This window comes from Lytechinus pictus, chromosome 7, assembly GCF_037042905.1.
Source record: "Lytechinus pictus isolate F3 Inbred chromosome 7, Lp3.0, whole genome shotgun sequence".
Classification (NCBI taxonomy): Eukaryota; Metazoa; Echinodermata; class Echinoidea; order Temnopleuroida; family Toxopneustidae; genus Lytechinus; species Lytechinus pictus.
The window spans coordinates 36,791,843-36,805,606 of record NC_087251.1 but is presented as its reverse complement, the minus strand read 5'-3'; the positions used below and the strand labels follow the sequence as shown (position 1 = coordinate 36,805,606).

At 35.5% G+C, this 13,764-nt stretch overlaps 1 protein-coding gene across 1 annotated transcript in view; it reads left to right on the top strand.

Moving 5' to 3' along the window:
- Positions 1-362: 362 nt before the first annotated feature.
- Positions 363-13,764, top strand: part of LOC129264250 (E3 ubiquitin-protein ligase UBR2-like) — a 51,908-nt gene continuing 38,506 nt past the window's right edge. Inside the window, exons 1-13 of the mRNA XM_064102601.1 lie at positions 363-1,730; positions 2,454-2,587; positions 3,108-3,186; positions 4,454-4,561; positions 5,223-5,353; positions 6,419-6,482; positions 6,953-7,030; positions 8,782-8,968; positions 9,704-9,808; positions 10,136-10,224; positions 10,861-10,962; positions 11,877-11,958; positions 12,397-12,472. Coding sequence (XP_063958671.1) covers positions 3,118-3,186; positions 4,454-4,561; positions 5,223-5,353; positions 6,419-6,482; positions 6,953-7,030; positions 8,782-8,968; positions 9,704-9,808; positions 10,136-10,224; positions 10,861-10,962; positions 11,877-11,958; positions 12,397-12,472 — 1,091 coding nt within the window. The 5' untranslated portion in view covers positions 363-1,730; positions 2,454-2,587; positions 3,108-3,117. The remainder of the gene's footprint in view (positions 1,731-2,453; positions 2,588-3,107; positions 3,187-4,453; positions 4,562-5,222; positions 5,354-6,418; positions 6,483-6,952; positions 7,031-8,781; positions 8,969-9,703; positions 9,809-10,135; positions 10,225-10,860; positions 10,963-11,876; positions 11,959-12,396; positions 12,473-13,764) is intronic.

The following is a 13,764-nucleotide window of genomic DNA, read 5'->3' as shown; positions in this document are numbered from 1 at the left end:
CTATATAGCAGATTTAAATGACACGGTATGTATGTATGCAGGATGGAACAATTTGTAAAAACAATGCCAAAAAAAACCCCAAAACACCTGAAAACGAAAGTAAAACTGTAGAAATATTGGTATTTGGCAAGGCCTGATAATTTCCCAGGGTATTGGATTGGCATGATTTGTCTGTTGTAGACTCATACATACACGTAAAGCGTTTATTGTAAACAAATTATATTGTCATAACACATCACACAGGCTTGAAACTTCAATGAAAACTTTAAATGTAATTATTTAATGAAAGAAAATAAAATTTAAAAAAAGTTAATATACATTGTAGTCTAGCAATCATGTTCACAGAGATAACTGTCTGTAAATATTTGAGAATGAATGAATACAGAAATAAATAACCTGTTTGTTGGAAAAAAATGTATAGGCTATAATGTATAACTCACCTTACAAATCTTCACATTTCGAAAAGCAGATATGTACATGCATGTATATTCAGGACTAGATTCTTATTTTCTAGAATGCTATTACAGCGTGTTAGTACATATCCAAGGCTGGTTTGCCTAAGGTCAAGGTGAAGAACAGGAATGGCAAGGTCAAGGTCAGGTACAAGACCAAGGCTAGAATTTCTTGCATTGAGCCTTACTGCAACCCTGGCTAAGACACCCCAATTCTTAACCCATACATCCTCCCAAACTTCCCTTATCATTGACACCCTTCCTCTCCCTGTTGAATGTGTTCAATGTGCGAACATACATGTACATGTAGTCTGCTGTGCAAACCCCTCACTGGAGTCGAGGGATCTGAATGCGCGGTGACACGACATTTGCTCCGACGACAATTGCTCTGGACTTTATTTCGTCTAAGATATAGGGTTGCAAGTAAGGGTTTTATGTTAGGTTTATGGTTAGGTTTAGGATAGGGTATAGTGTTATATCCAAGGTTAAAGTTAGTGATTCCATTAGTGTGTGAAATTTATAGCGGAGCAATTGTCGCCAGAGCAAATGTCATGGAACCGAATGCGCAGCCTACATGTACAATGACTTGAAACAGCACTTTTTTTTTATATGTGGTAGTCTTGTGTAAAGATCAGGGTCTGTGCCTCCAGACTAGTGTGTACATATATGTATGATAGGGTGACCATAACAATAATTAGCGCACATTTTTAATTTATCATGAAGTTGATATTCATTCTGAAATTTCTCACAATTCATACAAAATAAACTTAAGTCATAAATACCAAAGAGAAGGCAAGATTCTAGAGTTAACATCGCTCGATGGAATTATGAAATGGGTCAAGGGTTTTGCTGGTATCCAGATCTCAAAATTCTATGGCAATTGACTAGTGCGCGCTCGGCTGAAAAAGTGTCATAACATTGTGTGACCTTAATTTGGGCATGATAGATTTGCAAAGCTTTTAAAAAGAAGTCAAGCAGACAAAGGTAAGATAATTGTATCAGATGGAGGTTAAAATGCCTGCCATAAAATAATACTCTTCAAGATCGACACCTTCAGGTCCATACTTTTATTTTCTGCTTTACATATGATATTTACAATATTTGCACCTGTTTGTTCATGTATTTTCCTTCTTTTTTTTTTTTTTTTAGGTGTGGACAAAGTGTAAAGACAGTAAATCATTGAAGAAAGCTATCTTCTCGTTCTTGGCTGATATCGTTCCTGATATCTTCAAAGCTAATGAATTGCAACCGGAGGAGGAAGAGGAGTTTGCACGCAAGGTAATAATTCAGTCGACTTGAGGTTTATGTTCATTTACTATTGATACTTATGTCAAATTAGATCAGTAAAAGTTCTCTCGTAAATTTGTTTAATGGTATGAATTGAATATGAGTGGTGCTACTTCTGTGTGTGTTTTGTTGTCTATGAATCTTTAGCGTTAAAGTTGTTTCATTAATTCACCTTCCAAAAAGTCAGCACGAATTTTTTATGAGTGCAGTGAGGAAGTAATGTCCCGTTTATTAATTCCAATATGAGATCAACTTCAAGTGCACCTATTGTGCCAACTGTAGCAGTACTCAAATAGTGCGGGCTATTCTGGTCCTCGCCCTTTCATCTCATTTGTCAAGAAATATTTTGCCAATATAGTCCAAACCAAAGAATAGATGAAAGAGGTTTTCCTATATTTGATATTATAATATTTCATGATTATCACAAATGTTTGCATTAATATAAATCGAAGCATTGATAAACTGTGCCCATGAATGAAACCCAGCTAGTTATAAACTAATTTAATTTTGCTTTCAGATTTAGAGTCTCTCCAAATATGGGCAAAATTTAATCAATATACCACTTTTTGTAATTCACTTAATTGAAGTAGTTACTTCATTATGTACACACGTAAAATAGAAAATATGAAAATTCAAAGAATATATGCTAATTATTTGTCACAAAACAATGATATTGGAAAATATTCATCATGACCTTTGACCTTTGACCTGAAGGTGGTGCTAACCCTTGAGTGGTATCTGTATGGGCCCAACCCTGATCAAGTGAAGAGTGATCTGAAGGCTTCTGAGTGTCCTCCTCAGCTCTGTGGACATGTCTTCAAGAATGGAGAACCAACGTATTCTTGCAGGTGAGAAGATCTAGCTTTTTAAGGGCTTTCAAAAACTGATGTTAATTTCGATGGCAGATTGGGTAGTAAATTGTAATTGAAGGTACAGGTATGTCTTTAGTTTGGTTGAATCTGCTGCAACTGATGAAATTCATGTAGATTTGATGAACGATCGATATTAAAAAAAGGGGTTTGTAGTACCTTTATTATTATGTCAACATGCTACGATTGGTAAATGGCACTGCATTCCCCATAGAATCGCAATTTATCTAGCATGTTATGAGTCAATGCAATAGGGCATGTTATGAGTCAATGCAGTAGGATCGGGAATATGGTGTATGATACTTGATCAGTGGTCCATGTATACCATTGACAAGAATCCTATGTTAAATGAAGAATAATGAAGAATAAAATGTTGTCTAGCATTTAATGCAATTTGTTTATTTTAGTGAGCCTACCATCCAAGAGAAATTCATTCCCAAACATAAAAATATTACATGTGTAAAAAGTTGATAAATGTTTGTCGATTTCTTTTTTACAGGGATTGTGCTATGGATCCTACTTGTGTTCTTTGCATTGACTGCTTCCAGAAGAGTGCACACAAATCTCACAGATATAAGGTATTTCCTCAATGTTAATGATGATGATGATTATAATGATGATGATAATGATGAAAATGATGAGGATGATGATGGTTATGATGATGATGATGATGGCAATGATGTTAATGATGATGAAGATGTTCATGAAGATGATGATTATAATTATAATGAAGATGAGTATAATGATGATGGTAATGGGCTATTCCACGGTTACTCAAGTTACATTTGGAGACACCTTGACTCATACTTGGAGCTGTAACTCCATTATTATTGATAGGAACTAATCATCTCTTTATCACAACAAAGTGCGCAGTCTGACTATCCTTTGTATAAAAACAAAACTTGTGAAATTTTATCTTGCTCCTGGCAAATCTTTGAAATGTGTCGGTTACTCACGTTACATGATTTGGACATGCATAAAATAAAAAGTCGACATAAGTGAAAAGTGTCCTCATACAAAGCTTTTATGAATGTTGATTATATCCATTTCAAAGAAGTATATTAGGGAGACAAACTTTGTATATAATTCAAAAAATAAAGAGCACATGGTTTTTACTAGGGGTGCAGAAAAAGTGGTTACTCACGTTACGGTTACTCACGTTACATTTTGTCCATGTAGGGTCAACAACATAAATGTCACTAAAAATTCAATAATGTGTGTAAGATTCATGTTTCTGTTTCTGTAATAATATGAGTAGGATTTCAGACACCAGTTTATGTTTAAAGGTAACATTCTGAATAAGTTTCCTCCTCTCTTTTACTTATTGGTCAGTATATTGGTAATGTATTCACTAAACTGTACGAGATCTGGCTTGGGCTGTGTAAATCAAAAAATGTAAAAACAAATGCATTCCATTTCTTGCCTCAAGCCCTCAACATCAATTAAAGAACCAGCAATATTGTATAAAGGCAAACACAATTAAAATGTACAGTTCAGATGGGCTATATATTGAATTTGAATTTTTAAGCTCATGTCCACCAACCTATGGAATTGCCCTAATGATGATGATAATGATAATGATGATGATGATGATGATAATGATGATGATGATGATGACGACAATGACGATCATAAATATAAGTGTGGTAATTATGGTGGTGATGAGGATGATGATGCTCTTGATAATGATGATTATGAGGTGGATGATGATCTTGTTGATCAAGGTAATGATGATGATGATTATGATGGCAATGAGTATGGTCATGATGAAAATGAAAATCAAGACAATGATGATGATGTTGTAATTGATATTCACAAAGATATCAACATCTCTTTCTATTTCAGATGAATACATCAGGTGGAGGAGGATACTGTGATTGTGGTGATGAAGAAGCATGGAAACAGGAACCATTCTGTGAGCTTCATTCACAGGCCGCCACACATCCCCAACAGGTAAATTGAAAAATCTTGAAAATTTCTCCCAATACAGATGAAGTTTCATAAAGTCAACCTTCCATGAGACAAATGTGGGCCCAAGTCAAAGCAATTTTTTTAGACCAGATTTGCGAAAAAATATGTTATGTACCGGTACTTTTATTGATGTCAAATTTCTCCTAAGTTGAACGTATTTATGTGGTCCTGATAGGTATGACGGAGACAAACTTGCCTGTATTTATTTCTTGGTACACAACTGCATAATATTTCTGAATTCACATTTTTGTATCGGATATAATTATTTCATTCTAAAATGGCTTTATTTCTCAGATTTTGATTAATTCATGATTTTCAGGGCTTCTCTTAGAGGATGTGGAGTAAAAAAAAATCCATGACAACTGTAAGCATTTGCGTATTAGAACATATATCAGTTCTTGGTTTTTGGTTTATTGTCCCAATTATTGTCTATATAAGGGGCGGTAAATTATAACATTTAGAGCTGGCATTGGGTATCTTGTTTAAAATCATTATGTGTTTGTAGCAGAGCTGACAGGCAGGAATAAGGGCTAGAGGCTTTTGGAGCCACACCTCATTCTGGGAGTGAGCATATTGTAAAGGAAGTTTATTTGTTGAGATGAATGAGGTTATAACTCATCTTAATATGTTTTTGATGTTTCAGGATCCCCTGGAAAACCTTCCTCAGGAAATAAAAGCAAGAGCTGTGATGTTGTTCCGTCTGCTACTCAGACATTGTTATCACATCTTGTTCTTGGATGAACCAAAAGAGATACCCGAAGATCTTCAAGGATTGTAAGTCCTAGATCATTCTCTCCATGATCTCGAGATCAAAAACATCCAAATAATTCACAGTGAAACCTGTCTGCAAAGACTGCTAGAGATATATTTGATTTAGCTTTACAGGCACGTGGTCTTCATTAAAAGGTGTGTTCAAATGAAAGCAAAATATTTCAATTAAAAGAATGAAAATTGCGTTTTCTCTATAAAACATGTTGATAAAGTTCTGTCTGCTTTTTAGACATTGCTATCATATCTTGTTCTGGGACGAACCAAAGGAGATACCGGAAGATCTTCAAGGATCGTAAGTCTTACAGGGCGTTGCAAGAAACTTACAATTGATTCCAAATGTGTTTGGGGTCCCCAAAGCAATCATACATGTATGTCTTCCAATTAATTGCTAATTTGCAATTTATTGCTGATATGCTTCTTGCTACAAAATGAATGAAATCTAATTTGCTACAGCTAGTGTTGCTCTAATGTTATTACGATGGAAGACATCTGAATGATTTACGATGAAACCTGTCACTAAAAGGGAAGCATAAAATTTAGTTTCATTGGCAGTTGATCTCTATGAGTAGGTTATCGTAATGTGTTTTCCAATGAAGGGAATAATATTGCAATAAAATAATACAAATTGTTTGGTTGAGGAGCCCACAAAATGCAAGCCTCTGCTTTTTAGTGGGCATGTCCGTCCTACCAGTCACCCAGTGAAAGCCTGGGTGAAGAGTGGCAAATGTGGATAAGAGTCTTGACGTGTAAATGGTGTGCTGGGTGGGCTTTGGACCAAAAATTGTGAAATTGAAAATTCACCACAACTCCTCCATAATTTGGGAAATGAAATAGAAGATAGTGATTAGAAGACAGTGAAAGTAGTACTCATTTACATGTACCACCATGGTTGAAACAATCTTGGATCTATTACATGATTTTCATTGACATTAGTAATGTCGGCTAAATGCAGGAAGAAATTAAGGTCAGAATGAGTTTTTCAATTGCTGCTATCTCCTCTCCTTCATAGTTTTTGTCTTTATTACCCATTTTCATTTCCTTTCTGTTTTGTTTTTGTCACACATACAGGAAGAGCAAACCAGATGTATACTGCACAATGCTTTTTAATGATGAAGTTCATACATATGAACAGGTAATGTTTACAAGAAGTAATAGTTTTATCAGTGTAACACACAAAAGCCAAAACAATCTAATTGATTTAAGTTCAGAAAAAACAGATAAGATATATTGTTGGAGCATTCTTTTCTCTGTCTCTCTCTCTGTTCCTTAGTCTCTCTGTCTATCCCTGTCTTTTTTTCTTTCTTTCTTTCTTCCTTTCTTTCTCTCTCTCTCACTTGGTCTCTTTCTATCTCTCCCTCTCTCTCTCTTTGTTGATGCTTGCTTTCTCCCTGTCTCTTTTTACTCCTACGTAATTCATATTAATATAATGCAATGTATTGATATTTTTATTTGTCAACTAATTACAAACAAATGTAAGAACTACCATGCTGCAAGCTGTTTCTTTTTTTCTTTTTTTTATAAATAGTAATCTGTACTTCAAGATTATTTTAATACCATTTTATATATAATTATGATCTCACATGTTTGTATTTTAATGTACAGGTCATAAGCTCTCTGAAGAAAGCTGTTGAATGTTCACGCAAAGCAGCATTAGAGTTTGCCACCATTGTGGACAAGGATGTAAGTTTATTAACTTTATGCTACATGTATGATTTGGTTAAGTTATTCAGAACATTGCTTAATAAAAAGATATGTCTGTAGAGTATGAATGACTGCAATCAGTAATATGTGCAAATTTTCTTGGAAATATTGTGGGATGATTATTTTATCAACTAATCAAATGTCCTAGTACTAAATGAACAATTTATTGCATATCAACACCTAATTTGTGATCCAATCACAACTTGTCATTTTTGTCTCACCTGCATAGCAGAGTGAGACTATAGGCGCCGCTTTTCCGACGGCGACGGCGGCGGCGGCGGCGACGGCGGCGGCGGCGTCAACACCAAATCTTAACCTGAGGTTAAGTTTTTGAAATGACAGCATAACTTAGAAAGTATATGGACCTAGTTCATGAAACTTGGCCATAAGGTTAATCAAGTATTACTGAACATCCTGCCTGAGTTTCATGTCACATGACCAAGGTCAAAGGTCATTTAGGGTCAATGAACTTAGACCATGTTGGGGGAATCAACATCAAAATCTTAACCTAAGGTTAAGTTTTTGAAATGTCATCATAACTTAGAAAATATATGGACCTAGTTCATGAAACTTATACATAAGGTTAATCAAGTATCACTGAACATCCTGCATGAGTTTCACGTCACATGACCAAGGTCAAAGGTCATTTAGGGTCAATGAACTTTGGCCGAATTGGGGGTATCTGTTGAATTACCATCATAACTTTGAAAGTTTATGGATCTGATTCATGAAACTTGGACATAATAGTAATCAAGTATTACTGAACATCCTGTGCAAGTTTCAGGTCACATGATCAAGGTCAAAGGTCATTTAGGGTCAATGAACTTTGGCCAAATTGGGGTATTTGTTGAATTACAGCCATAAATTTGAAAGTGTGTTGGTCTAGTTCATAAAACTTGGACATAATAGTAATCAAGTATCACTGAACATCCTGTGCGAGTTTCAGGTCACATGATCAAGGTCAAAGGTCATGTAAGGTCAAAGAACTTTGGCCACGTTGGGGGTATTTGTTGAATTGCCATCATATCTCTATAAGTGTATTGGTCTAGTTCATAAAACGTGGAAATAAGAGTAACCAAGTATCACTGAACATCTTGTGCGAGTTATAGTAGTTTTCAAAATCAGCACTGCTGCTATATTGAATCGCGTGATGCAGGTGAGACGGCCAGAGGCATTCCACTTGTTTTTTTCAAGCAACCTGTTTATGAGACAACCTTGTTCCTAAAATTGTGAATAATAGCAATTATGGAGTTGATAATTTTTGTATTATAGTTTTTCTACATATTTTCTGATATCCAGATATAGACACCAATTTAGGCATACCGGCGCCGTTTACATAACGCCCCTTTAGGCTTCATCCAGGAGCCTACTTTGATTGCTTTTCAATAAGATCAGACTTATCACAGTACAAAATGTGAAACCTAGGGCAATTTCTTGTCCCGATTCTAATCCGAGCAATGCCTGTGTATCCCCATGACTTCTTACAGTTTGATCATAATTAAAGCTTATGGTGCAAAACTTGTTTTGCATTCTGGTAAAAGCCAATTATATATGCTCTCACTTGTAATATTTTCAGTCTAATGCAATAATCATGTATCAATCTATTCTTATGTATTTGCTTGTGAATGATGTGAACACACAAGAAACAATAGATAAGTAAATAGATCAATAAACTATGAATAAACATAGAGCGATGTCCCTCATGAAAATATTAATTTGGTAAACTTCAGGGTCGGAGTGCTGTACGGAGGGGTAACGAGAGGGACTGTGAGAGGGCCAAGAATGTGATAGAGAGATCAACATCAAGGCTGAACAGCACCCCGTTGAAGGTATTAGTCATGAACATGGTGGTAGTCGCTCATCAAACCTGCTCACTCAAACTACTCAACTGGCTTTCTACTGTGGCTGGGGGATCAGGTAGTTATTTTGTTTTGTACAATGGATAGTAGTAATAGGCATTTAGATAGCGCCATCCATCTAGACATTATCTATTCCGAGGCGCACTTTTATTTATATTATGTCTTTAGCTTGAGCTGCCTTCCAGAGCTTAGTGCATTCAAAGAATTAATCGGTGGGTGTTTCATAAAGCTGTTCATATAGTTATGAACGACTTTACGCATGACTGGAACATGTTCTTAGGTTATTACTCAATTACATAGGGACATCACATAGCACAAGAAAGGATCACCAGTCGTGCGTAAAGTCATTCGTATCTTACGAACAGCTTTGTGAAACACCCACCAGGTGCCCATTTACTTGGGTTGAGTGCAGCACAATATAGTTAAATTTCGTGCTGAAGGGAAAGCACACAATGGCTGGGATTCCAACCCATGAGCCTCTGATTAAAGGATGAGAGTCAGAATCAACAACGTCCCCAATTGATATATGGATCCTAAAAGTTTTTGAATAATGAAGATACTATGAATGAAATAACACAATATACTGTAATGTCAATTTTATTTTGGCTTCATAATTCATGTTGATTGTGACCACTGTTTTGTGATTTAAAAATGTGTAGATAGAAAAGCGTGCTTTTCTTATTTTGTCAAATTTCATCTTCATCACTCCACCATCCAACAGTCCTTTCAGAACTAACCACATGGTCAACTGTCAACCTCCACTGTATCATATGTTTTTGTTTTTTTGCTGTAGATGCTATGCGAGTGCTGCTATGTCAGGAGCTCCTAAGCATCAAAGAAGGCCAGGAGACTGCAGTCATAGAAGAGAGTATGTTGAATGATACACATCTATGGAAAGGTAGGTCATTACTGAGTGATGTGTTGAGAGTCAAAACTTAAGCCAGCTCATGGATAACCTCCCCTCTGACAATACTTTTTGAAAGAGCATAGAAACATAATGTATAAAGTGTTCTAGCAATATAATAAATTATCATTATGATTTTTTTCCTCAATATTTAGTGATGAATTTGTATTACATGCAACAGGAAATTATGGTTCAATTTTTTTTCTATTACTCTTCAGATTTTTTTTTTTTTTGGAAGAGGAACAGATTAATTTTGTATCCCAATAACATTTTCTGTACTTAAATCATAATATCATTGTCTGTACAATTCTTTCATTGCAGTTGCTCGGGCCCAGTGGCATCAGCTTTTTATGAGTACTCTTCTGATGGATTCAGAACACAAGAAACAGTTTGCGATCCTCTTCACCAAGGTAAGGTCACATTCTGGGGAGTGTTTCATGGAGCATCTTCACTTACTACTTTGCTCTCAGCCAATCAGAGGCAAGGATGTCAGTAGCTTATAACAGTTGTCGGTGAAAATCACTGACTATTTGATTCATGAAATGCTCTCAAGGGGAGTGTTTCATGAAGATTTTGGAAGTGATTTTCATTGGTAGATGTTATAAGCTAGTAAAGATCCCTGCATGTGATTGGGTTAGCACACATTAGTTGGTGAAAAACACATCACTGACTATTTGCATCATGAAATGGTCCCCTTGTGAGGGCAGTCCTCTCAGATTTTTCATGCAAACCCATGATCATTCAAATTTTGTCATTCCACAAACAGAAACAGTTTTCTTCTTGCATCATCTTTTTTTAGACAAGTATACAGGTAGGAATACCAATGAATGATATAATATTGTATACTATCAAATGCTTGCTACTTTTGTATAGTGTAGGTTTAGCCTAGTAGAGTGTATTAGATTGGTTTGTAGATTTTTTGCGGCTTATTTGTGTACAAGAGAAATGTTGCGTGGATAGCGTCATGAGAGTCTTTGGACAGTGTGTGCCCTTTATAAATCCACATCAACATTATCATTATTTTTATATTTCTTTCTTTGATCTAGCACTACCCAACAATCCTTGTAGACTATTCAACCATTGATGATCATGATCATGCCCTGTCTATCTCATCTCTCTCTGTTCAAATCTTCACAGTACCTACAGTGGTAAGTAGCATTCTATCAAATGGATTTGTTAACCATCAACATATTATGAAGATCTTAAGAACACGATTGATGGCCTGCGGTGGCTTACCTGGAAAAAAATTATCAGGGGAAGATGGAGGGAGTGCAAATTTTTCTGGCATTTAAAAAAAAAATTCAAAATTCATAAAAGTCATGTTGCCCCTCACCCCCACTCAGGTATGGAAATCTATACTATATATTCTGTAATGTTGAAAAATATCATGATTCTCCAAGATGTATGTTTTTACTAATATCAGATATACAATATTCAGCAGAAGGAGGCTTGGTGATGATAATGATGATGATGATGATGATGAAGATGAAGATGATGATGATGATGATGATGATGATGATGATGATGATGATGATGATGATGATGATGATGAAGATGATGATGATGATGATGATGATGATGATGATGATGATGATGATGATGATGATGATGATGATGATGATGATGATGATGACGACGATGATGAGAAGGAGGAGGAGGAGGGTGATGATGATGAGGAGGAGGAGAAGGAGGAAGAACAAGATGATCATGATGAAGAAGAGGGAAAAGATAATTAGGAGAGAAGAGAAGAAGGTAGAGGGACAAGGTAGAGAAGAAAAAATCAAAGTAATATTTACATTTTTAATGAAATTGGGATTTAATTAGGTTCAGGTGCAATTTTTTTTCTTTTTTAACAAGTGGATGTTTAGTGCCGTTATTCTCATGCAAACATTATTTTAAATTTAAATTTCAATTTATTTGGCATAAAAACAATAAAGTTACAAAGTAAAAAACAGATACATATGAATGAGCCAGGACCTCTGAAAAGCAGCCTGTGCTTATATTTGAGGCCCTATCAGAGAAAAAGAAAATAATCATCTATTTTTATTTATACCATTGACAGTCTCGCATGCTTGTTGAGGAGCACAATCTACTCTTTGTAATCCTAAGGAGCTTCGTAGATCAGACTATTCAGTTCAGAGATGGTGAGTTTTATATAATACCCAAATTAAATATAAGAATAAGGAAGAAATGTGCTGTATTCTTGATATTATCAGTGATCCAATGAGTGAACTATGCAATCTTCATTATTACAGGTTTTGTGTAGGTCAGAATATTACTTGGAAGGCTATGGAAATTTTTTTCATTCAAGTAGCATATAATTTTTTAGAAAGTGATCATATGACCGAGTTCTGGCAGATCGATTGAATATTGACCAACATTGTAATTAGAATAATTTTGATATATATATGTTTGAAACTACTGATTATTTGTTTATATTTAATTTGTATCTTGTTTTTGTACAAGAGAACTGATCTTTGGACAGTGTGTTAACTCTTTAAATCTTCATCATAGAATCTTTATGATATTTCTTACTTTCATTTCTTGTGTATTACTGTTATCCATTGTTACTTTTTTTCTAGGGAGGGGACATTTGCATTTTCGTAGGAATCCCCCGCCCAGTATTCGAAGGGCACTCTATGGACTTCTTGATCTCAGGTAATCTACAACTCGGTACTTCCTTTTCCAACAAACACGGTGTCATAAGTGCCCTTTTTTATCCTAAAATCATGTTGATGCTATTATTAAGCTGTTGATTAAATGAAAGCTTTTACTATGGTGGATCTTCAAGAATGAAAAAAAAACAGTTCATTTTGTGTTACTGCAGATAGAGAAGTTATCCGCTTTTATTGGGGAATACCACAATGTTGTAGATAATTTTTTTAGGTGGACACTTTGTCCTTAAAATTCATGTGCATGGGCTTCCATTTATGATAATAAAGATACACATATTTTAGGAAAAGCAACTGCATGCATAAACTGTACTGCACTTGGTATTATATTAAACCCTTACTGTAGGTGGCCACCATATCGGCACCAGAGTATTCAATGAATGAATTCTACCAGGTACCCACCCACCTCATGTTGGTTGAGTGCAGCACCATGAGGATAGATTTCTTGCTAAATGAAATTATTTCCTGGAGTAGGATTCAAACCAGCCACCCTCTGATTGCAAGAGGAGAGTCAGAAGCACTCCACCAAGCATTACTTGTTCGCTGTTCAAATGTGATATTTATATTATATCGGATAGCTTAGAATGGTATACCAGAAATATTCCAAGAGTTTGGGCAAATATTCCACGAATTGCAGATGAGTGGAATATTTGCCTTAACAAGTGGATTATTTCTGGTATTCCATGAAAGGAAGCCATCCAATATAATCATCATCTATCTCACCCTTAGCAATAAAAAAGAGGGAAAAATTTGATTAAACAAGTCGTATCACTTACATGTACCACATAAAGGCATCATCATTTCATAAGATCAAATTTGGTCGTATACATGCGACTTGCATGTAGTTCATTATGACGTCATCGAGCGTAGTTGTGCTCTATGCTGCGCACCGCATTGCTTTCATTGTTGAAGGCGTTGTATATTTCACGCATTCGCGCATGCGCACTTTACTGTTGAATATGATCTCATATTCAATGGCAAATTTTGTGCAGGAGCATATGGGATATTCTTTGGATTTCAGTCATTCTAGGGATACGCTCTGATACTGCACAGGCAATTGATGCAGACCAAAATACGTGTTTTTAATGTATGGCTAAAACGCTCTATATAGATGATAATTATATAATATTGACTGGTCTTGAGGGGAACATCAAATATATAATGCCAGCAAAAGAATCATATTGGCCCGAGTCTTTCGACGAGGGCAATATGGGTCTTTTAATGGCAATATATTTGATGTTCCCCGAAAGAAGGGCAGTCAATATTTTTAATATCATC